The 27,067-nt window shown below is 34.0% G+C and overlaps 1 protein-coding gene across 13 annotated transcripts in view; it reads right to left on the bottom strand.

The window, feature by feature from the left end:
* Positions 1 to 27,067, bottom strand: part of CEP112 (centrosomal protein 112) — a 605,978-nt gene that overhangs the window by 383,704 nt on the left and 195,207 nt on the right. For all 13 annotated transcript variants that reach the window (XR_004233797.1, XM_031965673.1, XM_031965672.1 and 10 more), the window contains one exon: positions 15,837 to 15,972. Coding sequence is in view for 12 of the 13 variants with exons in the window: in XM_031965673.1 (XP_031821533.1) it covers positions 15,837 to 15,972 (136 nt within the window). In the remaining variant the exon portion in view is untranslated. The remainder of the gene's footprint in view (positions 1 to 15,836; positions 15,973 to 27,067) is intronic.

The raw sequence follows: 27,067 nt of genomic DNA, 5'->3' as shown, positions 1-27,067 counted from the left end.
TTCTATTCTATCCCTCTAGAGTCATTGAATTCTTTATATAAGCTTTTGCAATTATGGGTGTGCCACAAGCAATAAAAACAGATAATGAACCTACATATACTTTTTTTAAATAATTATAACTTTTTATTGACAGAACCCATGCCTGGGTAATTTTTTACAACATTATCCCTTGCACTCACTTCTGTTCTGACTTTTCCCCTCCCTCCCCTCCACCCCCTCCCCCAGATGGCAAGCAGTCCTATACATGTTAAATATGTCACAGTAGGCTAGAAACTGGAAAATGAATGGATGCCCATAAATTGGAGAATGGTTGGGTAAATTGTGGTATATGAATGTTATGGAATATTATTGTTCTGTAAGAAATGACCAGCAGGATGAATACAGAGAAGCTTGGAGAGACTTACATAAACTGATGCTAAGTGAAATGAGCAGAACTAGGAGATCATTATATACGTCAACAATGATGCTGTATGAAGATGTATTCTGATGGAAGTGGATTTCTTTGACAAAGAGACCTAACTCAGTTTCATTTGATCAGTGATGGACAGAAGCAGCTACACCCAAAGAAAGAACACTGGGAAATGAATGTAAACTGTTTGCATTTTTGTTTTTCTTCCTGGGTTATTTCTACCTTCTGAATCCAATTCTCCCTGTGCAACAAGAGAACTGTTTGGTTCTACACACATATATTGTATCTAGGATATACTGTGACATATTTAACATATATAGGACTGCTTGCCATCTAGGGGAGGGAATGGAGGGAGAGAGGGGAGAAATCAGAACAGAAGTGAGTGCAAGGGATAATGTTGTAAAAAATTCAGAAGGTAAAAATTATCCGGGAAGAAAAACAAAAATGAAATAGTTCTACATATACTTCTAAACATTTTGCACACTTTTGTGAACAGTATCAAATTTTACACACTACTGGCATACTTTATAATCCTCAAGGACAGTCAATAGTAGAGAGGAGAAACAGAGACATTAAGACACCCCTCCAAACACAAAAGAAAGGGAGAGCCACAGGTAACCCTAGAGAATTTTTAAATTTAGCTGTTTATACTATTAATTTTTTTATTTTTGATAAGGATGCGCTGGCTCCGGCAGACAGGTTTCATAACCTGCTGGAAGGGCAGTGTCCATTGTGAGCAGCTCCACTGTCTTTAGATAATCGCTGGATGATGTGGAGAGATCCAGAAAGTGGTGAATGATAAGGACCAGATAAGTTAACTGCTTGGGGGAGAGGGTTTGCTTATATCTCAACAGATGGAGAAGGAATCAGATGGGTACCAAGGAGTCATATTCACCTTGTCTATCAGAGAGAGAGACAGAAAAGAATCTTGAAACAAAGGGAAAGACCCAAGACATATGGTGGTTCTATCTCTGATTATATGTGCCACTGAAAAAGCATGAAAAAGCATGACTGTTAACCCAATGTGTATGGCAATTGACTCATGAATATCAAAACTTGTCCATGAGACTGCTGTAGGAATCTGCAGGAATCAGTAGATTCTCTGGTTCTAGAATATCAGGATGGTTTTCCTTGATAATTTTTTGAAAAATGATGTCCAGGCTCTTTTTTTTTTTTTTTTTTTTTGATCATGACTTTCAGGTAGACCAATAATTTTTAAAATATTTCTCTTGGATCTATTTTTGGGTGAATTGTTTCTCCAATGAGATATTTCACCTTTATTTTTTTTTCTTTTTTTTTTTTTTTGTTTTGCTTAATTGGATCTTAATTTCTCATAAAGCCATTAGCTTTCATTGTTCAATTCTATTTTTCAGGTAATTATTTTCCTCAGCTTTTGTACTCCTTTCCCTATTGGCCACTTTTGCTTTTTAAGGCATTGTTCTCTTCATTAGCTTTTTTAATTTCCTTTTACACCACTCTTAATTATGTTATTATGTTTTCCTCTGTCCTTAATGCTTAATGTCTATAACCACAAAAAGCCATTCTATAGGCAATTGAGTAGGAGATGGAAGTCCAAGCTGAAGAGTTTCCATAGTTTCCATCTGTTCATTTACTTTTCTTAAATCAGTCAACATCCTCATTTCTTTTTTACAACAAATACAGGGGAATAAGAACTTAAAGAAGGTTGTAAGTGTCCTTGATCAAGTTGCTCCTGTACTATATCTAATTAGGCCTGAATTTTTTCACTTGTTAAGGGCCACTGTTCTATCCACACTGGTGTATCAATTTTCCATTGAAAGGGAACAGGTGAAAGTGCAGGCAGACCTTCAACAGCAGCCCTGCCTAAAAAGGTGAAGTACTCAATTGTAATCCTAACTGTTGTAAGATGTCTCTTCTCCACAGATTGATGGGGATTTTATTTACTACAAAAGGAGTAAAAATTCCTGTTTCACCTTCAAATATCCATCTCAAAATAGCACTAATTTTAGTTGCTATCGATCCTCCTATGTCAGACATATAGTGTCTGCATTAATCTTTAGCCAATGACTAGGCCAACTGGCATCTCTAATAGTCATTAGTACAATCTGCACCCATGTCTACCAACTCTTTCAATGATATGCATTTATACTCATTCACTTATTCTTATAGGTCTCATAGTCATACTTAAACCAAGAATACCTTCTTTATTGTATCCTACTGGAAAAGACTTGACAATAATTCACAATACACTGTTTTCTTCAATGAACTGTGGTATACCACAGTTTTACCAAACTATTAATTCTCTTTTCAGAATTTTCATGCATTACTCTCAATCATTTCCCCAATTTTTCCTCTACATTTTCCTTTTTTGAACTCTTCAGGAATTCTCATTTAGCTTTTATTCAATTTTGCTTTGAGGGATCTGCGGTAGCTGTTTTCATGTTGCTATCTTCTGAATTTGTACATTTTTCTTTCCTGACATCATAGTAATGGTGTCAAATTCTTATGGTCAAATTCTTTTTTGTTGTTGTTTGACCTATTTACTAGCCTCTTTCTTAACTTTGAACTTTATGTAAAAGTTTGGCTCTGCTTTTTGGGGGTTGGAAGGCACTGTTCCAACTTTCAGGCTTTTTTGTGCTGCTATTTTCAAAGCAAGTTTTGGAGGTCTACAAGTTTTTGGTACTTCCACAGTGGTGTGATGCTGAGACTACTATAGTTATTGCTTTTCTGATATACATTCTTATCTTTACACAAGAATAGTGCCTGTCCCTTATAGCTACAAGTGCTAGTGTGACTCTGTACTAACAAGTGCTGCCACTAGCACATGCTACTGTTGCCACATGTGTAAGCTCAGACAGACCTCCATCCTGGTGTTATTGATTTCTCCTGCTAAGATTGTTAAATGTTCTTAGGCCAGAAAAAAAATGTCTCATCACAACTTTTATTTGGCTCTGCCACTACAAAATGTTATTTCAGGAATGATTTTCAAAGTTGTTTGAGGGGAATGTTGGGAGAGTTCAACTAAATGATTTCCTTTCATCCATCATCTCTTAGGCTTCAACAAAAGCTAGAGATTGTTAGAAGATTCTTTCCTCTTTTGTAAAATAAAGATAATAATACTTGTACTAACTCCCAAAGTTTCTGGGAAGAAAAAGTTATATAAATCTTAAAGGACTATAAAAATATGAATTGTTATAGTAAATAAGCAAATCAATGTAAGAAATATTATCAAGTATCCATTGTGTGTAAGCAATGACCTTGTAAATTAAAATTAAATAGTCCCTGCCCTACAGGAATTTGTTTTTTTTGGAAGGATGCAACATGTACAGAATTAAATAAATGTATATGCCATAAAACTGAAGAAGAAGGAAGCACTAAAAATTAGAAGTAATCAAGAAACTCTTCCTCAAGGGGAATGATATCTCAATTGAATTTTAAAGAAAGCTAATAATTTTATAAATGGCAAAAAAAAAAAAAAAAGCCTATTCTAAAGATGAAGAAACATTTATAAAGAAGCAAGAAATAGGATGCTGATGGGGGTGAATACTGAAACTGTGTCCTCTTTAATCTGTAAAAGAAGGGTGATTCAGGGTCTCAGGCTCTCCCCTGGGAAAGGCATACTTTCCTAAACAATGCCCTCCCCAAGTTAAGTGATCTCATTCAGTTGGAGATCTCGACCTATTGAGCGGCTTGAATGTAATCAGTCTATTGTTCTGTTATAGTGATCAATGTTAGAAGTGTAATGGTCAAGTTTAGAAGTTCCTGAATTTGGGTAAAGGCTAACTGAGAAGCAAGGGGATAGACATTGTGGAAGTAAGAAAAAAATACTATTTATGCATGACCACAAAGGAGTGGGTCAGAATTGAGGAGAAGGAAGAGAAACAAGAACCCATTTTGGGGAGCTTCATATAATATCTTCAATGATGCCAAACCATTTACTGCAGTAAAATTCAAATCTTTAAAGTTAATATTTTTCTGGTTCTAATATGGCTAGAATTCTTTTGTTAAATGGAATTTATTTTCAAATTACATGGAAAGTCAATTTTTAACATTCCTTTTAAAAAAACTGAATTCCAAATTTTTCTCCCTTCCTTCCTCTGTCCATCTTCTTTCCGCTCATTAGGACAGTAAGAAATTTGATATAGGTGTTGGAATCTTTACAAACTGTTAAGTCATTAGAGTTGATAGAGACAATAATTATCTAATTTAGCATGGTCCGATATGATTAATTTGATCTTAGAAGGAGATATTATGGGCAAGAACTTGAAACAAGGTACTAAGTACAATTGATAGAAACAATGCTTGTGTTCACACCTTTAGAGAGCTCATAGAAGCAAGAAATATTTTCCTACTCATTGGAGTTCACACGGTTTAGTATGAGATATCCGAATTTACACCTCCCTTAAGCCCTGCCTCCAGAAGGAGGAGTTTACCTTTGGGAGATCATATATATGGAGGAAGCTCTTAGAGCTGAAAAGAATTTCTCCGGAACATTGACTGGGATTGGAGAGGAGCACTCTGGGAGGAAGCCCACAAGCCCTCCTCTTTGAGGCAAGAGAGATTCATTGCATCTTCCACCTTGGTACTGGCTGGAGGCTAAAGAAAGCAGAGGCATAAGCCAAGGACAAAGCTGTAAGAGCTCTTGGAACCAAGCAGAGAAATAGGCCTCTGAGCTAACCGGGCTATATTGAAGGACACAATAAAAGATCTGAACTTTTATCAGCTGGCTACATTTTGGAGTAATTATTTATTTCAACTGAAACTAAGGCTGTCTCCAGAAAACCTCCCCAAGAAAATCTTTCTCCCTGAAAGAACCTTTATTATTTTAAAGAAGAGAAAAACACGAACATATAGGTTATATGTGTGCAATAATGTAAAACATATTTCCATATTTGACATGTTGTTAAAGAAACAGACCAAAAAGAGACTTAAAAAATAAAAGTAAAAATAGTAGGCTTTGATCTGTGTTTAGATTCCATCATTTCTTTCTCTAGTTATGGATAGAATTTTCCATCCATAAATCTTTTTGGAATGATCTTTGATCACTGTATTGCTAAAAATATTGAAGTCATTTATAATTGTTCATCATAAAATATTGCTGTTTCTGTGTACAGTGTTCACCTGGTTTTGCCCATTTCACTTTGTATCGGTTAACATGTCTTTCTAAGTTTTCATAAAAATATGCCTACTCATCATTTCTCACACCACAATTATATTAATATACCACAACTATTTGTTAGGATTCTTACAAAGTTCTAAGTAAGTGGAATTGAGGAGACAGTGGTTAAATCTAGTTTAGCATCGATTTAATCCTACAACAAATAATGATTTCCTAGTGATATAGTGATTGGTGTGTACTCAGTGTACAGCATATCAGTAAGAAGCTCTCAGGGCAAGACACACAGAAGCCCACTAGAAGTTCTCAGAGGAGGAGACAGATTCATTCCATCTTCCTCCTTTGTGCTGGCTGGAGTGTGAAGCACAAACCTTTGGATTAGAGGGAGCTAGAGGCAGAAGCTGGCAGAGCCAAAGGACTAGCGGCAGGATCTCTTGGAACCAAGGAGGGAGATAAGCCTCTAAGAAAGCCTAAGAAAAGAGACAAGACTTTGAAGGAGACAATAAAGGATTTGGACTTTTAACTCCTGGCTGCATTTGGGGTGATTGCAGAACTGAAACTAAGGCTGCCTCCAGAAGTCCTCCAAGAAACCTGCTCCCAGAGAACAATATATTTTAGAGAAGAACATTACAACTATTCCCCAACTGACAGGAATTGATATTCCCCAATATTTGCCACCACAAAAAGAGCTTCTATAAATATTCTGTACATATAGATCCCTTCCCCTTTTCTCTGATCTCTTTGGTATTCAGACCTAATAATGGTACTGCTGGGTCAAAGGGTATGCATGGTTTTATACCCTTTAAGCATAGTACAAAATTACTCTCTGGAATGGTGGGATCAGTTCACAACTCTACCAACAGTGCATTAGTGTACAAATTTTTCTATATCCTCTCCAACATTTATTATTTTCCTTTTCTGTCACATTAGTCAATCTGTTAGGTATGGGGCGGGACTTCAGTTGTTTTAATTTGTATTTCTCTAATCAATAAATTTGACTCAGTTCTCTGTATATTTAAGAAATGAGGCCTTTAATCAATCTCATAAGATCATTTCCCAGCTTTCTGTGCTTTCCTTCTAATTTTGGTTGCATTGGTATCACTATAAGTGATCTCTTCCTTGTTGAATTTTTCTAGATTCTGTGTGTGGATAAGTACTTTTCTGCATTACATATTAGTTTATATTAGAGACCCTTTTCTATCTATTTTATTCCCTTAGTAGATTTTAAGGACAGGATCTATCATCTTTCACCTCTGTATCCCCAGGAACTCAGTATAATGCATCAACAACTAATTAAGCAGGTAATAAATATTTATTGGACAAATGAACAAATGAATCTAACAGGGCAGAAGTCAACCACTTTTTTAGCGTACAATATTGGCAAAATCTATGTGTAGTAAGTAGACAATAAAGAGAAAATGAAAGAAATTTTTTTTTTAAAATGAGAGAAATAGAACAGATACAGAAACTGTCTTAGGTTCTTCAGTTTTTAAATGAGTTTTTTTGGGGGCGGAGCCAAGATTGCAGAGATGACACATGTTTCTCTCTGACCTTCTCTACAACCCTCATACTAATTACAAAATCCAGCCTCTGAATTAGTTCTGGACCGGCAGAATCCATAAATATTGGGAGTGCAACAAATTATCAGCAAAAAATAATTTCGAAGATCACCAGAAAAGATCTATTTCAATTGGAAATGGGAGAGAGGCAACAAAGCACAAGCAGCTGAGTACAAATGCCAGTGCAGATAGCTCAGAGTCCTGGGGCAGTGCAGTTTCCATGTGGCACAGAATCTACAGGGAAGAATCTACAGGAATCTACAGCAGTATTGGCCACTCTGCCCTACTTGCAAGCCAGCAACTTTTCAGCAGAAAAGTTATAAAACATCCAACACAAATACAAAAGATCAATAGTGAACCCCAAAATGCCAGAATCTCACAGGAGCCAGTCACGCCCACCCAGCGATGGGAGTGAGTCAGAGCAGACCCAGCATAGGCATGGCCACTTTTAGAGGAAGCTGCTTCTTGTAAAGGAAGCTTGGAAAATTTCCCCTTGTCCTAAAAGCAGATCTTATTTTTTGTTTAAATGAATAAAAAAGTAAAGAGGATTCTGATGATAGCTTCCATGGTGAAAGAGAAGAACAGATTTCAAACCATGAGGAGACTAAAGGTAGATTGTCTCCAGATGAAACCCCAAAAGGTGACATAACCTGGTCCCCATAATACAAGACCCTCCTAGAAGAAATTAAAAAGGATCTTAAAAGAGAGCTAGAACAAAAATGGGGAAAGAAATAAAAAATTTGCAAGAGGGTTTGGAAAAGGCAACAACAGAAACTAAATGAAGAAAATTCACTCCAAAATAGACTTATGAAATGGAAAAAGCATATAACTCATTAAAAGATAGATCTGATAAAATGGAAAAAGAAACTCCCAGAAAAACAGAATTTGTGAAACAGAAAAAGAAAATAACTCCTGAAAAAACAGAATTTGTGAAATGGAAAAAAATTCCATAGAACAAAGCAACTCATTTAAATTTCAATTGGACAAATACAAAAATAAGTTTAAAAAATTAAATAAAAAAAATAATTCCACTAAAATGCAGAATTGAACAAATGGAAATGAATGACTCAATGGGACAATAAAAATCAATCAAGCAAAACCAAGAAATGAAAAAATAAAAAAATATATATAAAATATTTAATTGGGAAAACAACCGACTGGGAAAATAGATCTAGGAGAGACAATCTAAGGATTATGGGACTCCCTGAAATATATGATGAAAAAAAGAGCCTAGACACTATTTTTCAGGATATCATCAAAGAGAACTGCCTGAATATCATACAATCAGAAGGTAAAATGAACACTGAAAGAATTCACCAAATGCCTCCTGCAAGATACCTCAAAATTAAATCCCCAAGGAATATAGTGGCTAAACTTCAAACCAACAATATTGCAAGCAGCCAGAAAGAAACAATTTAGAGACTGAGGAGCAACAATAAGGATTATTAAGGACCTAGCAGCTTCTACTTTAAAGGATTGAAGGGCCTAGAATCTGATATTCCGAAAGGCAAAGGAACTTGGATAACAGCCAAGAATAAACTATCCAGTTATGAGCATTTTCTTTCAGGGAAGAAGACAGACATTCAATGAAACTGGTGAATTCCATTTATTTTTGATGAAATGACCAGAGCTAAACAAAAAAATTTGACCTCCAAATATAAAACTCAAGAAAAGCATAAAAAGGTTAAAAAAAAAACTCTTGAGAACTATATTTCTGTTACAAGTATACAATTAGAATACAGGTATAATCTGATTTTACTGCTTTAATATAAAAAAGAAACTAGAGATGAAAAGGGGATTGTAACATAAAAAAAAAGAAAGTAGAAGTGAAGTGAGAGAAATTACATCACAGGAAGAGGCAAAGAAAACATATTATAATTGAGGGAAAGAAGGGAGGGTGACATCAGATTTGTCCCAAAGAAAGAATATTGTTTCACTGAGAAACATCTCTTATCTTATAGAAAAGTGGGAGAGGAAAGGGGAAAAGGGGAAGGGGTAGGCTAAATAGAAGGAAAAAGAGAAATAGTAGGGGAAAGATATAAGAAAGGGGAGAGGGTCTCTAAAGGGGGAGGACTGCTTGAAGCAAATACTGCTCATAAGTAAAATACTGGGAAGGAAGGAAAAAAGAAAAGGAAAGAGAAAGGTATAATATGGATTAATAAAATGGCAGGATATACAGAATTAGTAGTTTTAACTGTAAATGGGAATGGGGTGAACTCTCCCCAAAAACATAAATGGATAGCAGACTGGATTAAAAGTCAGAATCCTACAATATGTTGTTTATAAGAAACACATTTAAAGCAGAGTGGTACATCTAAAGTAAAGGTATAAGGCTGGAGCAGAATCTATTATGCTTCAGGTGAAGTAAAAAAAGCAGGGGTAGCAATCCTGATCTCAGATCAAACAAAAGCAAAAATAGATCTAATTAAAAGAGATAAGGAAACTATATCTTGCTAAAGGGTACCAGAGATAATGAAGCAATATGAATATTAAACATATATGCACCAAGTGGTGTAGCATCTAAATTTTTTTTTATTATTATAGCTTTTTATTTACAAGTTATATGCATAAGTAATTTTACAGCATTGACAATTGTCAAATCTTTTGTTTCAATTTTTCCCCTCCTTCCCCCCATCCCCTACCCCAGATGGCAGGTTGACCAATATATGTTAAATATGTTAAAGTATAAATTAAATACAATATAAGTATACATGTCCTAACAGTTATTTTGCTGTACAAAAAGAATCGGACTTTGAAATAGTGTACTATTAGCCTGTGAAGGAAATAAAAAATGCAGGTGGACAAAAATATAGGAATTGGGAATTCTATGTAATGGTTCATAGTCATCTCCCAGAGTTCTTTCACTGGGTGTAGCCGGTTCAATTCATTACTGCTCTATTGGAACTGATTTGGTTCATCTCATTGCCGGAGATGGCTACGTCCATTAGAATTGATCATCATATAGTATTGTTGTTGAAGTGTATATAATGATCTCTTGGTCCTGCTCATTTCACTCAGCATCAGTTCATGTAAATCTCTCCAGGCCATTCTGAAATCATCCTGCTGGTCATTTCTTACCAAACAATAATATTCCATAATATTCATATAACCACAATCTATGCAGCCATTCTCCAATTGATGGGCATCCATTCAGATTCCAGTTTCTGGCCACTACAAAGCATCTAAATTCTTAAAGGATAAGTTGAGAAAGTTGCAAGAAGAAATAGACAGCAAAACTATAATAAGAGGAGATCTCAGCCTTGTTGTCTCAGAACTAGATAAATCAAACCACAAAATAAATGAGAAAGAAGTTAAAGAGGAAATAGAATACTAGAAAAGCTAGATATGATAGAACTTTGGAGAAAATTGAATGGAGACATAAAGGAGTACACTTTCTTCTCAGCAGTTCATGGAACCTATACAAAAATTGACCATATATTAGGACATAAAGACCTCAAAATCAAATGCAGAAAGGCAGAAATAGTAAATGCATTTTTTTCTCAGATCATGATGCAATAAAAATTACATTCAATAAAGGGCCAGGGGAAAATAAACCAAAAAGAAATTGGAAACTAAGTAATCTCATCCTAAAGAATGAATGGGTGAAACAGCAAATCATAGACACAACCAATCATTTCATCCAAGAGAATGACAATAATGAGACAACATACCAAAATTTGTGGGATGCAGCCAAAGCAGTAATAAGGGGAAATTTTATATTTCTAGATGCTTGTTTGCATAAAATAGAGAAAGAGAAGATCAATAAATTGGGCTTACAACTAAAAAAAAAAAAGAACAAATTAAAACCCCCCAATCAAATACCAAACTTGAAATTCTAAAAATAAAAGGAGAGATCAATAAAATCAAAACTAAAAAAAACTATTCAATTATAAATAAAACTAAGAGTTGGTTTTATGGAAAAAACCAACAAAATAGATAAATCTTTAATTAATTTGATTGGAAAAAGGAAAGAAGAAATTCAAATTGTTAGTCTCAAAAATGAGCAGGAAGAACATCCACCAATGAAGAGGAAATCAGAACAATTATCAGGAGTCACTTTGCCCAACTTTATGTCAATAAATTTGACAACCTAAGTGAAATGGAGGAATACCTACAAAAATATAGATTGCCCAGATTAAGAGAAGAGGAAATAAGTTACTTAAATATTCTCATTTTAGGAAAAGAAATAAAGCTTTTACTCAGCAAACTAAGAAAAAATGTCCAGGACCAGATGGATTTACATGTGAATTCTACCAAACATTTAAAGATCAATTAACTCCAATATTATATAAACTATGTAAAAAAATAGGGAATTAAGTATTCCTACCAAATTCCTTTTATGGCACAGACATGGTACTGATATCTAAACCAGGTAGGTTGAAAACATAAAGAAAATTATCGACAAATATCCATAATGAATATTGATGCAAAAATCTTAAATAAACTATTAGCCAAGAGACTACAGAAAATCATCCCCAGGATAATACACCATAACCAAGTCGAATTTATACCAGGAATGCAGGACTGATTCAATATTAGGAAAACTATTAGCATAATAGACTATATCAATAACCAAATTATCAAAAATTATATGATTATGATTTTTTATTATCTCAACAGATGTAGAAAAAGCATTTGATAAAATCCAACACCCATTCCTATTAAAAACACTAGAAAGTATAGGAATAAATGGACTTTTCCTTAAAATAGTCAGTAGCATCTCTTTAAAACCATCAGCAAGCGTCATATGTAATGGGGATAAACTGGAACCATTCCCAATAAGACCAGGATTGAAACAAGGTTGCCCACTATCACTATTACTATTCAATATTGTATTAGAAGCAATAGCTTCACCAATGAGAGTTGAAAAAGAGATTAAAGGAATTAGAGTAGGTAATGAGAAAATCAAATTATCACTCTTTGCAGATGATATGATGGTATACTTAGAGAACCTCAGAGAATCAACTAAAAAGTTATTAGAAATAATCCATAACTTTGGCCATGTTGCAGGATACAAAATAAATCTACATAAATCATCAGCATTCTTATACATCACTTACAAAATCTAACAGCAAGAGATAGAAAGAGAAATTCCATTTCAAATAACTGTTGATTAATAATATAAAATATTTGGGAATTTATCTGCTAAGGGAAAGTCAGGAACTATGTAAGCAAAACGACAAAACACTTTCCACACAAATAAAGTCAGATCTAAGCAACTGGAAAAATATCAAGTAGTTGTGGATAGGTCAAGTAAGTATAACAAAGATGACAATACTCCCTAAACTAATCTATTTATTTAGTGCTATACCAATCAAACTCCCAAGACACTTGTACTGAACTAGAAAAAATAACAAAATTCATCTGGAAGAACAAAAGGTCAAGATCTGTACCAGATCTAAAACTATATTATAAAGTAGTAGTCATCAAAACCATTTGATACTGGCTAAGAAATAGAGAAGTTGATCAGTGGAATAGGTTAAGTTCACAGAACAAAATAGCCAATGATTATAACAATCCAGTATTTGACAAACCAAAAAGCCCTACCTTTTGGGATAAGAATTCTCTATTTGAGAAAACTGGGAAAATTGGAAACTAGTATGGCAGAAAGTAGGCATAAACCCACACCTAACACCATATATCAAGATAAGGTTGAAATGGGTTCATGATCTAGATATATAGAATGATACTATAAACAAATTAGAAGAATATAGGATAGTTTACCTTTCAAATTTGTGGAGGAGGAAGGAATTTGTGACCAAAGAAGAACTAGAGATCATTACTGATCACAAAATAGAAAATTTTGATTATATTAAGTTAAAAAGTTTTTATACAAACAAAACTAATGCAGACAAGATTAGAAGGCAAGCAATAAACTGGGAAAACATTTTTACATCCAAAGGATCTGATAAAGGTCTCATTTCTAAAATATATAGAGAATTGACTCAAATTCATAATAGTTCAAGCCATTCTCTAATTGATAAATGGTCAAAAGATATGAACAGACAATTTTCAGATAAAGAAACTATTTGTAGCCACATGAAGAGGTGCTCCAAATCACTACTGATCAGAGAAATGCAAATTAAGACAACTCTGAGATACCAATATACACCTGTCAGATTGGCTAAAATGACAGGAAAAGATAATGACAAATGTTGGAGGGGATGTGGGAAAACTGGGACACTGATACATTGTTGGTGGAACTATAAACGAATCCAACTATTCTGAAGAGCAGTGTGGAACTATGCTCAAAAAGTTATCAAATTGTGCATACCCTTTGATCCAGCAGTGTTTCTACTGAGATTATATCCCAAAGAGATCTTAAAAGAGGGAAAGGGACCCATATGTGCAAAAATGTTTGTAGCAGCTTTCTTTGTAGTGACAGGAAACTGGAAACTGAGTGGATACCCATCAATTGGAGAATGGCTGAATAAATTATGGTATATGAATGCTATGGAATATTGTTGGAATCTTTACAAACTGTTAAGCCATTAGAGTTGATAGAGACAATAATTATCTAATTTGGCATGGTTCAATGATTGATTTGATTTTGGAAGGAGATGTTTTGGGCCAGAACTTGAAATAAGGTACTAAGTACAACTGATAGACAATAATGCTTGTGCTCACACCTCCCTTAAAGTTCTTGGGGCCAGAGAGCACTCTGGGAGATAACCCAAAATCCCATTCTCTCCAGAAGGAAGAGTTAACCTTTGGGAGATCATATATATAGAGAAAGCTCTTACAGCTTGAAGAAGTTACTTGGGAACATTCCCAGAGGTCGGAGAGGAACACTCTGTGAGGAAGCCCACACGCCCTCTGTCTGAGGCAAGAGAGATTCATTGCATCTTCCACCTTTGTGCTGGCTGGAGGCTGAAGAAAGCAGAGGCAGAAGCCAAGGACAAAGCTGCAAGAGCCCTTGGAACCAAGCAGAGAGGGTTCTGAGCTAACCGGGCTATATTAAAGGACACAATAAAAGATCTGAACTTTTATCAGCTGGCTGTGATTTTGGAGTAATTATTTATTTGTAACTGAAACCGCTGCCTCCAGAAAACCTCCCCGAGAAAGAGAGAACTATTATTATTATTATTATTTTTAAGAAGATAAAAACACCAACAGAATATTATTGTTCCGTAAGAAATGACCAGCAGGATGATCTCAGAGAGCCTTGGAAGACCTACATGAACTGATGCAAAGTGAAATGAGAAGAACTAGGAGATCATTATACACAGCAACAAGACTATAGATGATCAATTCTGACAGATGTGGCCCTCTTCAACAATGAGATGATTCAATCTAGTTCCACTTGTGCAGTGATGAAGAGAACCATCTACATCCAGAAAGAGAACCATGGGAACAGAGTGTGAAACACAACATAGCATTCTCACTCTCTCTGTGGTTATTTGCTTGCATTTTTTTTCCTCAGTTTTTCTTTTTCTTCCTTCTTGATCAGATTTTTCTTGTGCAATCAGATAACTGTATAAATAGGTATACACATATTGGATCTAACATGTATTTCAACATATTTAAGGGATGGGGGGAAGAAGGGGAAAATTTGGAACAAAAGGTTATACAAGGATCAATGTTGAAAAAATTACCCATGTATAAGCTTTGTAAGTAAAAAGTTTTAATAAAAACACTTTTTAAAAAAAGTTATCAAACTACGCATACCGTTTGATCCAGCATGGTTTCTATTGGGACTATATCCCAAAGAGATCTTAAAGGAGGAAAAGGGACCAACATGTGCAAAAATGTTTGTGGCAGTCCTCTTTTTAGTGACAAGAAACTGAAAATGGAGTGGATGCCTATCAATTAGAGAATGACTGAATAAATTATGGTATACGAATGCTATGCAATACTATTGTTCTATAAGAAACGACTAGCAGGATAATTTCAGAGACTCTTGGAGAAACCTACATGAACTGATGCTAAATGAAATGAGCAAAACCAGAAGATCGTTATACATGGTAACAACAATACTCTTTGACTATTAATTCTGATGGATGTGGCTTTCTTCTATATACATATATAGAATCTAACATGTATTTCAACATATGGGGGGAAGGAGGGGAAAATTTGGAACAAAAGATTATGCAAGGGTTAATGTTGGAAAAATTACCCATACATATGCTTTGTAAATAAAAAGCTTTAATAATTAAAAAGGGGGGAAGGGAGTTTTGTAAGTATACATCTTTTTGCTAGAAGCTAGAAATCTTTGATATGAGGATGGAGAATTTTTTAAATGACAAAAAGTTGAGAAGAATTTCAGTTCTGCTCTTCACAATGCCTTCATTTTAACTTTCAGGGTGAATTAGTAAATGAGGATAGTAAACACCATAAAAGAGGATTTTTTTTTTCATTGTGAAGGATTGGCTATTATCTGGACATGGATTGGAAATGTGATTTGTTATAATGGGCTGTAAAATGTGAGAAAATTCTTAGAAATACAATTTTATGATCTATGACATGAATATAGAAATAGCTTTGATAAAGAAAACTTCTTATAAATGAGATTTTACCAATAATTTACATTACTGAGAAAAAAAATTAAAAATTCTCTCCATCCATCCATGTATAGACATAACTATTACCCCATTTATTCAAGTTTCTTTTTTATAAGGAAGACTCAGGTAATATTCCTTGCTTATTTTCCATCAAAGAATCTAAAGTATTAATATAGCAATATAAAAAAGTGAAATCTGTTCTAGATATTTTAAGATCACAATATATCATTTTCAGAGAGTAAGTTTCAGAAAGGATAGCACAGTAACTTTACCTGTTGTTTCATTTCAGCATAGACTTTCTCAGAGTTTAGCTCGACCTGCCGCTTAAATTCCTCAAGGGCAGCATCAGCCTGTTGGGCTTGTAGCCTTTGTATCTCTGTTACCCGAGTCAGCTGTTCCTCTTTTTCCCTAGAAAATTACAGAAAATCTTCAAAGTTCAAATATCAAATAAAAAAACAACTATACTTTGTACTTTAAAAGACTTTAGCTCTCTTTAAATTCATATTCATTTGAATTTTCTGTCTCAGTCCATAACTAAATTTCCCTTAAAATGATTAAAGAATGTAATAGTTATCACCTGAGAGACAGAGATTATTCTAACATTTGAATTGTGAGGGGGTAAAAAGATGATTGGCATCCTACTTCTCAATATTCCCTATCCTTTAGTGGCTTTGCCTAAAAGAAAAGCACATATTCATGAAACCATTTTACTTTATTTTTTCAAACAAATTAGAGTCTATTTGCAAATAGGCAGAAAGAAGGAAGGTAACAGGCATTTCTTAACTGTCTATTATGTACTTTTTCCAGCTCTTTACAAAAACTATCTCATTTGATCCTTAACTTCTCAAGTTGATATGGGCTATCATTATCCCCATTTTATAGCTGAAGAAAGTGAGGCAGTCAGAAGCAATTATGTGACTTGCCCAGGGGTCACCCAGCTAGTTAATATCTGAGATTGGTTTTGAATTCAGTCATTTCTGATTCCAGTTCCCAACACTCTATTCACTGACCCACTTGGTTGTCTATAGCAGAGGAAATCTACAAAAAACAGGATCAGAAGATGAGTAAGACCATTTACAAAATGGTATAAAAGAGATGTTAAAGAACAACTATCAGTTTTCAGACATATTTATCCACAGTACTTAACTCCTCAAGTTCTGGAGAAATTGGAACCCTGAGAATACAAAAATATGGATGAATCCCAGAAATAAGTACACTGGGGCCTAAGTTGGCAGCCAGGTGCTGATGGCAGGGCAAGAATAAGTGTAACTTGAACAGACCCTCAAGCATCTTTTTGGAGGACTGGTGAGCACAAGGAAAGATAGCGGGATCTATCCAGCTAAGGGCCCAAGAGTAGACTTGCTGTAAGTGTTGCTACCAAAACTGAAAGGAATGGGAGCCAAATGTCAAGTAGCTAAGGTAAAAGCTGTAATTGAGATACAGAGCAGCCAAATAAAACAGATACAAAGAGGCCTAAGTCATTCTTACTGCTAAGAAAAGAACTGGTGAATCCATACTCCCACCTTTTCCTATACTTTTATTTGCACTTCTCCAGAAAGTGCTGAGAGTGTACCCCCAATGTTTTATGCTTAAGAAGTTTGTTTTTGAAATTTATTATACTTATACTATTATTTTAATATGAGTTTAAGATTTTTTTTAAAGTGTAGTTAATCTTGTACTATGGATATAAGTGTTTCATTCCTCCAATATATCTGATAGAGAAGAAGGTGGTGAAAACAGACACACACACACAAACACACAAAGGAGAAAGATAAGTAGGAAATATTAAAGTAAGTTGAATATTCACTGGAAAAAAAGTTATTTTTCTTACAAATTTTTGACACACATCTACTTAGATTCCTTAAACAAAGGAAAATAATGGATCCATATTTTTATAGTCTTCCAATAGGAAGGAACAAGTCAATTGAGATTTTTCCATTCATAAAACATGGGTCAACAGTTTCAGATGAAGGGAAAATTTTAAGAAAGCTGAGATTAGTCATACTAAAACTCCCATTTCTTGTAGTATCTCTTCCCATTATGTAGACCTGATAAGAAAACTATTCCCCAATGATCAGAATCCTGAATCAATAAAAAAAAAAAGAAAGAAAGAAATCGGGGATAAGCTAGAAGCTATTACAATAAGATCAGAGGTAAAGCAAAGATGTTAATTAACACCATTACTATTTAAGATTGTACAAGAAATACTAGCTATGGCAATGACAAGAAAAAAAGAAAATTGAATAAGCAGAGACAATGGTGAAAACAAAACTATCACTCTTTGCAAGTGATAGATTGGTGTACTTAAACATTCTAGAAAGTGAAATAAAAAAAATATTTGAAACAACAACTTCATCAAAGAGAAAGATATAAAAATAAACCTAAAGAAATCACTGGCATTTCTGTATGTTATCAAAAATTCAGCAGGAAAAGACAAAGAGAAATTCCATTTAAAATAATTAACAGACAAGTTAATATACTTGAGGGTTTACTTCCCAGGAACTATATGAACACAACTACAAAACACTCTTCAGACAAATAAAGACAGATTTAAACAATTAGAAAAATACCAATTGCTCATGGGTTGGCTGAGCCAATATAAAAAATGACAAACTGACCAAATTAATTTATTTATTCAGTACCACACCAATTAAATTACTAAAGATTACTTCATATAGGCAGAAAAAAGTCATAACAAAATTCATTTGAAGGAACAAAAAGTAAAAAATATCAAGAGAATCAATGAAAAGAAAACTAGGAAGAAAGGGGAACTAGAAGTACCAGATTACAAACTATACTACAAAGCTATAACAATCCAAATAATTTGGCACTAGTTAAAAACTCAAAAAGTTGAATAGATTAGGTATAATATATACAGAAGTAAATTAGTTAAATAATCTAATGTTTGATAAATTCATCGATTAGGGCAAATACTCACTAGATGACAAAAACATTTCAGAAAATTGGAAAACAGTCTGACAGAAGATAGGCACAGACCAACATCTCACATCACATGGCAAGCCATGCTTAATATGGGAACACAATTTAAATATAAAGCATATAAATATAAATTCTAGTCAACTTAATGGAACATAGAAGAAAATATCTCAGATCCATGCATAGGCAATTGATTCATGGCCAAACAAGAAATAAAGAGGCTTACCAACATTAAAATGAATAATCTGAATTATATAAAAATTAAAACACTTTTACACAAGCAAAACTAATGCAATTAAACTTAGAAGAAAAGCAGGGAAATGGAGGCATTTTTGCAAAAAGTTTTTTTGGTAAAGGATTCATTACTAAAATATTTGGGGAACTGAGGCAAATTCAAATCTCTTATTCAAATCCCCAATTTCTGAGACTTACTCATAATTAATCAAGAAGAGCTTGATTATTTAAAATTTGCAAAAATTTCTATTTATGTTCTTACGATTAACTTAAAAAGAGAAAAAAAATACAGTATATTGAATTATATCTAAATATTTTAAAAGGTGAACAATATACTTTAAAATGTGTATCATAAACTTTTGAGTATTAAAAATTTGCAAAATAAATATGCACAGTATGGCTAAAATTCTGACCATGATCAATGCCTAAACTGTGATTAGTAAGTTTAAAATTTGTTCATTTTTAACAACTAATATAAAGGTTTATCATTTGGCAAATGTTAACATATCTATGTGAAGCAAAATATTTTTCCTAAATACTTTATTTTCCTAAAGCTAATTACTTTATTTAAATTTCATGTTAGGAAACAAAGGCCAACATTAACAAGTTGCAATTTTTGATTAAAATATATGCATAAAACAGTGAAACCACTGAATTTACATAAATGGAAAATATATATATAATTAAAATAATGCAAAAGAGAATGTTATTATAAAATAAGAGTTGTAACCCATTGAAGTAAACTATAGGCAAATTTATATATATATATATGTGTGTGTGTGTGTGTGTGTGTGTGTGTGTATGTGTATGTATATTATGTAGGTTTGAGTAGGCTCTATAATGCAAATTAAAAATCATTCAGGACTTCATACATGATGTAACAGTCAGAATTACAAACCACAAACATGGGAATTAAGGGATACTGAGCAATTGCATACATCTAAGAAATGTATGATTGTCTCCAATTAAAATATAATAAATAATCTCTGTTCAAAAAGCATTAAGATATTTTATGCATTTTTATTTAAATGTTACTCTCAAAATATTGTTCATAGTAGAAATGGATTCATATTAATATTTGTAGGATCCAAGAGGCCTAGACAAAACTTTTAAAGATTCACAGGGTTTAGAAAACTAGATAGTTCATTGATATATTTTTTCATGAACTCCAAACAATGTGCTTTGCAAGAAATAAAAAATTTAAAAATCCACTTTGGTAATTTTTATTTCTTTTGACCCAGTGATAGGACTCACTAAAATCTCCTAAAGCTAAGCTTCTATAAAGATAAAAATGTAGGAAGGGAATTTGTTCTTTAGCTCTGGTTTATTTATAAACAATGAATCATTCTTATTCAGTATTTGTAGAGCTATAAACAAGGTTGAATTTTTATATAATCATAAACTATCTCTGATTAAAGCCCATTATTCTGGAGAAGTTATGAAATAGAAAGAAACAATAGCATACAATTAAATACTTCTTGAATTTTTCAACAGTTATTATTTATGTGTACAGGACAACCTCACTTTAAGAATGCTTATTTTGCAAAATTCTGTGCTAACACATTTAGCAAATACTGGGAAATCCTTTGGGGAGTTAACGCTATAGTAGTTAATGTGCTGCCAGCTTGTTCTCTCACTTAAAAAGAACCAAGTTTAACAAAGAGCAAGAAGAGGCTCCATTCCAAGCATGTCTGGGCTATAATAAAAACAAACTTTCAAGGATGAAAAGCATCTATGCTATTGGATGCTAGTTGGTATTTAAACTCATTTTAAAATTAATTAGTTAGCAATCATAAGCCACTTTTTTTGAGTGTATAACAAGCTTCTCTGTCAGCACTGGAGTTTTTAAGGACAAGTGTTGGAGGGGACAAGGAAAAATTGGAACACTAATGCACTTCTAGGAAATGATGAACAAATTGATTTTGGAAAAACATGAAGGGATTTGCATGAAATGGGTAGAACCAAGAGAACATTGTATATAGTAACAATGTTTAAGAAATAGCTATGGGCGGCTGAGTTTTTCTGAGTGTTATGACTACACAAATCGCCTGAGGGGACCCATGAAGAGTCTATCCACTTCCAGAGAAAGAACTAATGAATGGAAGTATGCATAGTGTTGTTTTACATATATGGAAATTTGTGTTAAGTGGTAGCCTACTGCAGAGTGAGGTGCAGAGGGAGGAAGGGAGATGGTTCAAAACTTTAAAATGTAACAAAAAATAATTTTTTAAAGAAAAAGTCAAAAGTAAATGTGACAAATTTAAAATCCAATCAGGACATGCATGAAGAAATAAGATACCTGCAACCTACCATTTTGCAAAGGAAAGAAATACACACGTTCTTCTGTGGGCAGAGCCAAGATGGTGGAGCCAACACCTTCTCCTATAACTCTCATACTAATTAGCAAATCCAGCCTCTGAATTAGCTCTGGACCGACAGAAGCCACAAATATTGGGAGTGCAACAAATTACCAGCAGAAGATAATTTTGAGTATCTCCAGAAAGGGTCTGGAATTTTCAACTGGAAACGGGAAGGAGGCAGCCAAGCTGGAGCAGGCTGAGCACAAATGAGCACAGACAGCACAGAGTGCCAAGGTGGTGTGGATTCCATGGGGCGGTGCAGACTCCACATGGTGAGGAATCTACAGGGAGGAATCTACAGCAACAGTGTTGGCTACTCTGCGTAAATCAACAGAGAAATTGTAAAACATCCAACACAAACACAAAAGATCAATAGTGAACCCCAAAATGTCAGAATCTAATGGGATCTGGCCATGTCTACCCAGCAGCAGGAGTGAGTCAGCACTGACCCAGTGCAGCCATGGCCGCTTCTAGAGGAAGCTGCTGCTTGTAGAGGAAGCTTAGAAAACTTCCCCCACCCTAAAAGCAGACCTTAACTTTAAAAAAAAAAAAAATGAGTAAAAAAATAAGGAGAACTCTGATAATAGACAGCTTTTATGGTGAAAGAGAACAGATATCAAGCCCTGAGGAGACTAAAGGTAGACTGTCTCCAGTTGAAACCCCAAAAGGTGATATAATCTGGTCCCCATCACACAAGGCTCTCCTAGAAGAAATTTTTTAAAAATTAAAAAGAAATACACAGATGCTATACATTGTTCATGCTTTCACGCTTTGTAATGTATCTATTGTGTTGAAATTTTCCCTCTTTAAAAAATTACTTTTTATAATGTGGAATATTTCTCATGGATGTGGAAGGAGAGAGAGAGAGAGAGAGGAGAGGAGATACTATGATGATGTAAGAAATAGAAAATATGATTAAAAACTTATTTTAAAGAATAAATTATAAAAAATGTAATTAAAGAAAATATCAATAAGCAGACAATACATCAACAATTATGGGTTGCAGTTGAGAGAATTGAGTAAAACACACTGACTTCATCTTGTGATTCAATTCTGAATCTAGTTCAGTTCTTTTTCTATCTAATAATGGGTTGAATCCAATTTCTGTCTTGTGAGAAAAGTATTCTTTTGTGAAAATTTTATTGCATTGCTTGAACCAAATCCTATATGGCTGAAAAGCTAGATGACTTCTACCTATTACTTAGAGATCCTTAATTTTTTTTTAATAACTTTTTATTGACAGAACCCATGCCAGGGTAATTTTTTACAACATTATCCCTTGCACTCACTTCTGTTCCGATTTTTCCCCTCCCTCCCTCCACCTTCTCCCCCAGATGGCAAGCAGTCCTATACATGTTAAATATGTCATAGTATATCCTAGATACAGAAGGTAGAAATAACTTGGGAAGAAAAACAAAAATGCAAACAGTTTACATTCATTTCCCAGTGTTCTTTCTTTGGGTGTAGCTGTTTCTGTCCATCATTGATCAATTGAAACTGAGTTAGATCTCTTTGTCAAAGAAATCCACTTCCATCAGAATACATCCTCATACTGTATCGTTGTTGAAGTGTATAATGATATCTTGGTTCTGCTCATTTCACTTAGCATCAGTTCATGTAAGTCTCTCCAAGCCTCTCTGTATTCATCCTGCTGGTCATTTCTTACAGAACAATAATATTCCATAACATTCACATACCACAATTTACCCAACCATTCTCCAATTGATGGGCATCCATTCATTTTCCAGTTTCTAGCCACTACAAACAGGGCTGCCACAAACATTTTGGCACATACAGGTCCCTTTCCCTTCTTTGGTATCTCTTTGGGTATAAGCCCAGTAGTAACACTGCTGGATCAAAGGGTATGCACAGTTTGATAACTTTTTGGGCATAATTCCAGATTGCTCTCCAGAATGGCTGGATTCGCATTTTCTCAGTTCAATCCCCTCTTACTCAACACAGTGCATCAGTGTCCTCAGAGTTTCTTAATTCATCCTGCTCCAGATTAACATTGATCATTACTTAGTATCTGATCAAATCATTAGAACAAGAATCCATATGATTTATTAAACTGGTGTGATCAGTGGTACATTCCTCCACTAGAGTTGATGCACTAATTTTTCTATTTCATCTGATCTGATGTGTTCTCGCAAACTTAGAGATCCTCATCTTTCAATTAAATGATATTATTCTATACGGTTGATCATCCAATATTCAATTAAGAACATAAAGAATCCATATGATTTCACTTGAATTAAGTCTGGTCATGGAGCTGATCAATCGTTCATTATCCATCCACATATAGAAAATCGAATGGTCAAGTCAAAACTTTTTTCCTCATTTCAGGTTCAGATTGTTTGCTCATCCACACTAAAGTTTAAAAGATCTTTCTTTTTCTTCACAATTAGAGTAAAGATATCATCGTGCATACTGGATTATATCCTATCACATGTTTTAAAATGCATAAAAAACCTCTCAATGAATTCAGAGTCAGGCATCTAGGCTGATCAATTTTAATTATGAATGAATCAGATATAAAATGATTTCAATAGGTCAGAAGTCAAATTTGTTTCAAATATAAATCATTTAGATATTATCCATCACAGCAAGAAGAATTAGAAAGCTCTTTTTTTCATTTAAAAGATTTAGCAGAAGGAAATAAACAGCTGATGAAATTTAACTAAAAATATCTTGAACAATTCAATCATCAAAAACTAAATACATGAAACAGCAAATGTGATGTAATTTTGAAAATTACTGCAATGTACGATTAAATAAAACACTTGTTTATAGAAGGAGCTAAATCTTGAAAGATACTAAAAGCAGAGACGACGTGACAAATCATAAAATAAACTTGATTTCAGCAGTAAAGGTAAGAACTGAGAAGCCTCTTAATGAGGACAAAGGAAAGTATAAAAACTGGCTTGAAGTTTAACATAAAAAAAAAATATCTTGACAATTGCTCCCATGATTTCCTGTCAAACAGAGGAAAAAGAAATGGAAGCAATGTCAGATTTTACATTCACAAGCTGAAAAATCACTGCAGATGGCGACTGCATTGAAATTAAAACACTTGCTTTATGGAAGGAAAGCTATGGCAAATCTGGAAAGCATACTAAAAGCAGAGACGTCACCTTGTTGACAAAGGTCCATAAAAGTAAAGCTATGATTTTTCCAGTAGTAATGTACAGCTATGAAAGCCTAATGATAAAAAAAAAAAAGCTGAGTGCCACAGAATCAATATTTTTGAATTGTGATGCTAAAGAAGATTTCAGAGAGTCTCTTGAACAGTAACGAGATCAAATCAGTCAACACTTAAGGAAATTAATTCAGAGTATTGTGGGAATTGAATTTATCCCATCTGCAATAAAAAAGATTGAGGCAGAGTTCTGAGACAATGGCACTTTATTCAAAAGCCCATGGTCCCCTCCAATGAAGCAGACCTTAGATCTTCCTAATATGTGAAATGCCTTCTCCTTCCAGAGACCTATTTTTAAAATAGCATTTTCTTTTCCAAAAACATGCAAGGATAGTTTTTAATATTCACCTTTGCAAAACCTTGTATTCCAGATATTTCTTCCTCTTTTCCCTGCTTCCCCATCCCTAAGAGAGCAAGCAATCTGATATAAGTTAAATGTGTGCAATTCTTTCAAACATATTTCCATATTTGTCATGTAGCTCAAAAAAAAATATGAGGTCAAAAGGAAAAAAAAACATGAGAAAGTAAAAAAAAAAAAAAAAAAAAAAAACCCAATAACCACAAAGGTGAGAATATTATGTTTTGATCCACATTCACTCTTCATACTTCTCTCTCTGGATATGGATGGCACTTTCCATCACAAATCTATTAAAATTGCCAAGATCCTATTTTATAGGTCTAGATATATAGATGTTCAAGAACAACTATAACAAACACAGAATAATTCCATTGATTGACATATGATGCATAAGCTAAAATAAGCAAAATAATATGTCAGCAGGGTCACAAGTTGAATGAAACAAGGAATATCTCCATATAAGATGGACAGGCTTCTCCTTAGTTGGGCAAGAGGAGAGAGTACAAATTATCATAGTCAGTGACTAAAGTGGTCATAAGATGGCCACCTAGTCCTAAGTGACAGATATAGAAGTACAAAATATTTTGTGGGACTTTCGATGTAATTGATCCACCTCTACTACACTGAACTTGGTCACCATGACAAGGAGAAGCAAAGGTGGAGGGCATCTATTTAATTTTTTATAATTAAGCAAGTAAACTTAGAATCAGCAACTCACTGGCATTATATACAGAACTTTGATATGAATTCTATCAAATTGATTAATACTGTATTTCAGTCAGGATTATTTATCTGGATTATATAATATTAGATTATATAATCTAAAAGGATTATTTCTCATACTATTCACTAGAAGGTCAAAAACTGAAGTTGAAGTTTAAATATTTTGACCACATAGTGAGAAGGCAAGACTCACTAGAAAAGACCCTAATGTTGGGAAAGATTGGCAAAGAATGAGATGTATAGAAAGTATCATGGAAGCAATGAACATGATAGATAGAATTTAAGAGAAAGTTGAGGAGAGAAGGGCCTAGCATGCCATAGTCCATGGGGTCACAAAATGTCAGATAAGACTGAACAACTGAACAACCCCACTCTGGTTTTTGTATCCTCTGAACTGTATAATATGTACTCAAAAAAAGAATGCTTTAAAGGATATGAACCAAAAAAAAAAAAAAAAAAAAAAAGGCTCTTTTCCTTGTTTAAGCATTAGGAAGGATTTGGTTGAAATGTTCAAAATAATTGCAATTTAGATCTAATATTTGACTTCTTCTAACAACACAAAATTTAGTCTGGAATAAAGTGTATCTAGAAATTCCCTTAGATTCAAAAACAGAAATGTGAGTCTATATTTTTTTTATTTTTCAGATATCAATAGCCTTTTGGCAAATTTTTGTGAAATAAAGATTTCACGATACTTTTAATACTTCCCCATCACATTATTCATGTATTTGACATTATATTAAAAATTATTGACAACTCATCTACTTAAGAAATGAGAATTAAATTCATATAAACACATACATGTGTGTGTATGTGTGTGTGTGTGTGTGTGTGTGTGTATAATTTCTGGGTCACATAACCAATAGTATGTATGGAAGATTACACATGTTCTGCAAATATTCATGACCTCACCAAAATGGGAATACATGGAAGAAATAAAGTAATTTTAGCTGTGTTTCCAAGAGCTAACAAGGTAACAATTCAATGACCTAACAATAAAGAAGGCTACTCCTTAAATTTTAATAGACTCATAGTCCCTCCACTATCAGCTGTCATACTACGCCAGCAGTGCTGCATAACGAGACACATGGGTTTGTAACAGAACTTATGGCTTCCAACAGAATTGAAAAAAAACAAAAGGCAGGAGTTTACTCTGTCTGGGACACCAGTAAAGCAGTGTTTTGTGCTACAAAAAAGCTCAGTCCGAAGGCTAAGGAAGAGAGGGACCTAGAGAAGGAGAGGGGTATTATAGCTATGTAACAACTCCATTAAGTTTAAGGGAAAGAGCCCAGCTGCCACCTGGGGATAATTGCATTCCCCAGAAGGAACTTGGAACACAGACTTACATATGTGAACTGCCCACCATAGGAGAGAGCTCAGAAGAGTTTATGAAACAAAGCCCCATGAGAAACCATCATCAATGAAGATGTAATCAGAAAGTGAGTGATTAAAGAACAGAAAGGGGAAAAAAACAGACGAAAATTGTCAAAGGAATTTCAAAAGGAAGACAATTTAATTAAATTCTTGGACCCTAGGCAAATAAACCAACAGAGAAGATATTAATGACAGAAGAAAATATGGTCTCCAGATCAACTAAAAGACTCCTCCATCTACAAGCAAATATTGGAAGCAAAGGAAAATGAATATACACCAATGAGACAGAGAATATTATAGATTCTGAAGAGCATGGAT

Source organism: Sarcophilus harrisii, chromosome 4 (assembly GCF_902635505.1).
Source record: "Sarcophilus harrisii chromosome 4, mSarHar1.11, whole genome shotgun sequence".
Taxonomy (NCBI): Eukaryota; Metazoa; Chordata; class Mammalia; order Dasyuromorphia; family Dasyuridae; genus Sarcophilus; species Sarcophilus harrisii.
The sequence above is the reverse complement of the archived record's forward strand: the minus strand, read 5'-3'. Positions and strand labels throughout refer to the sequence as shown.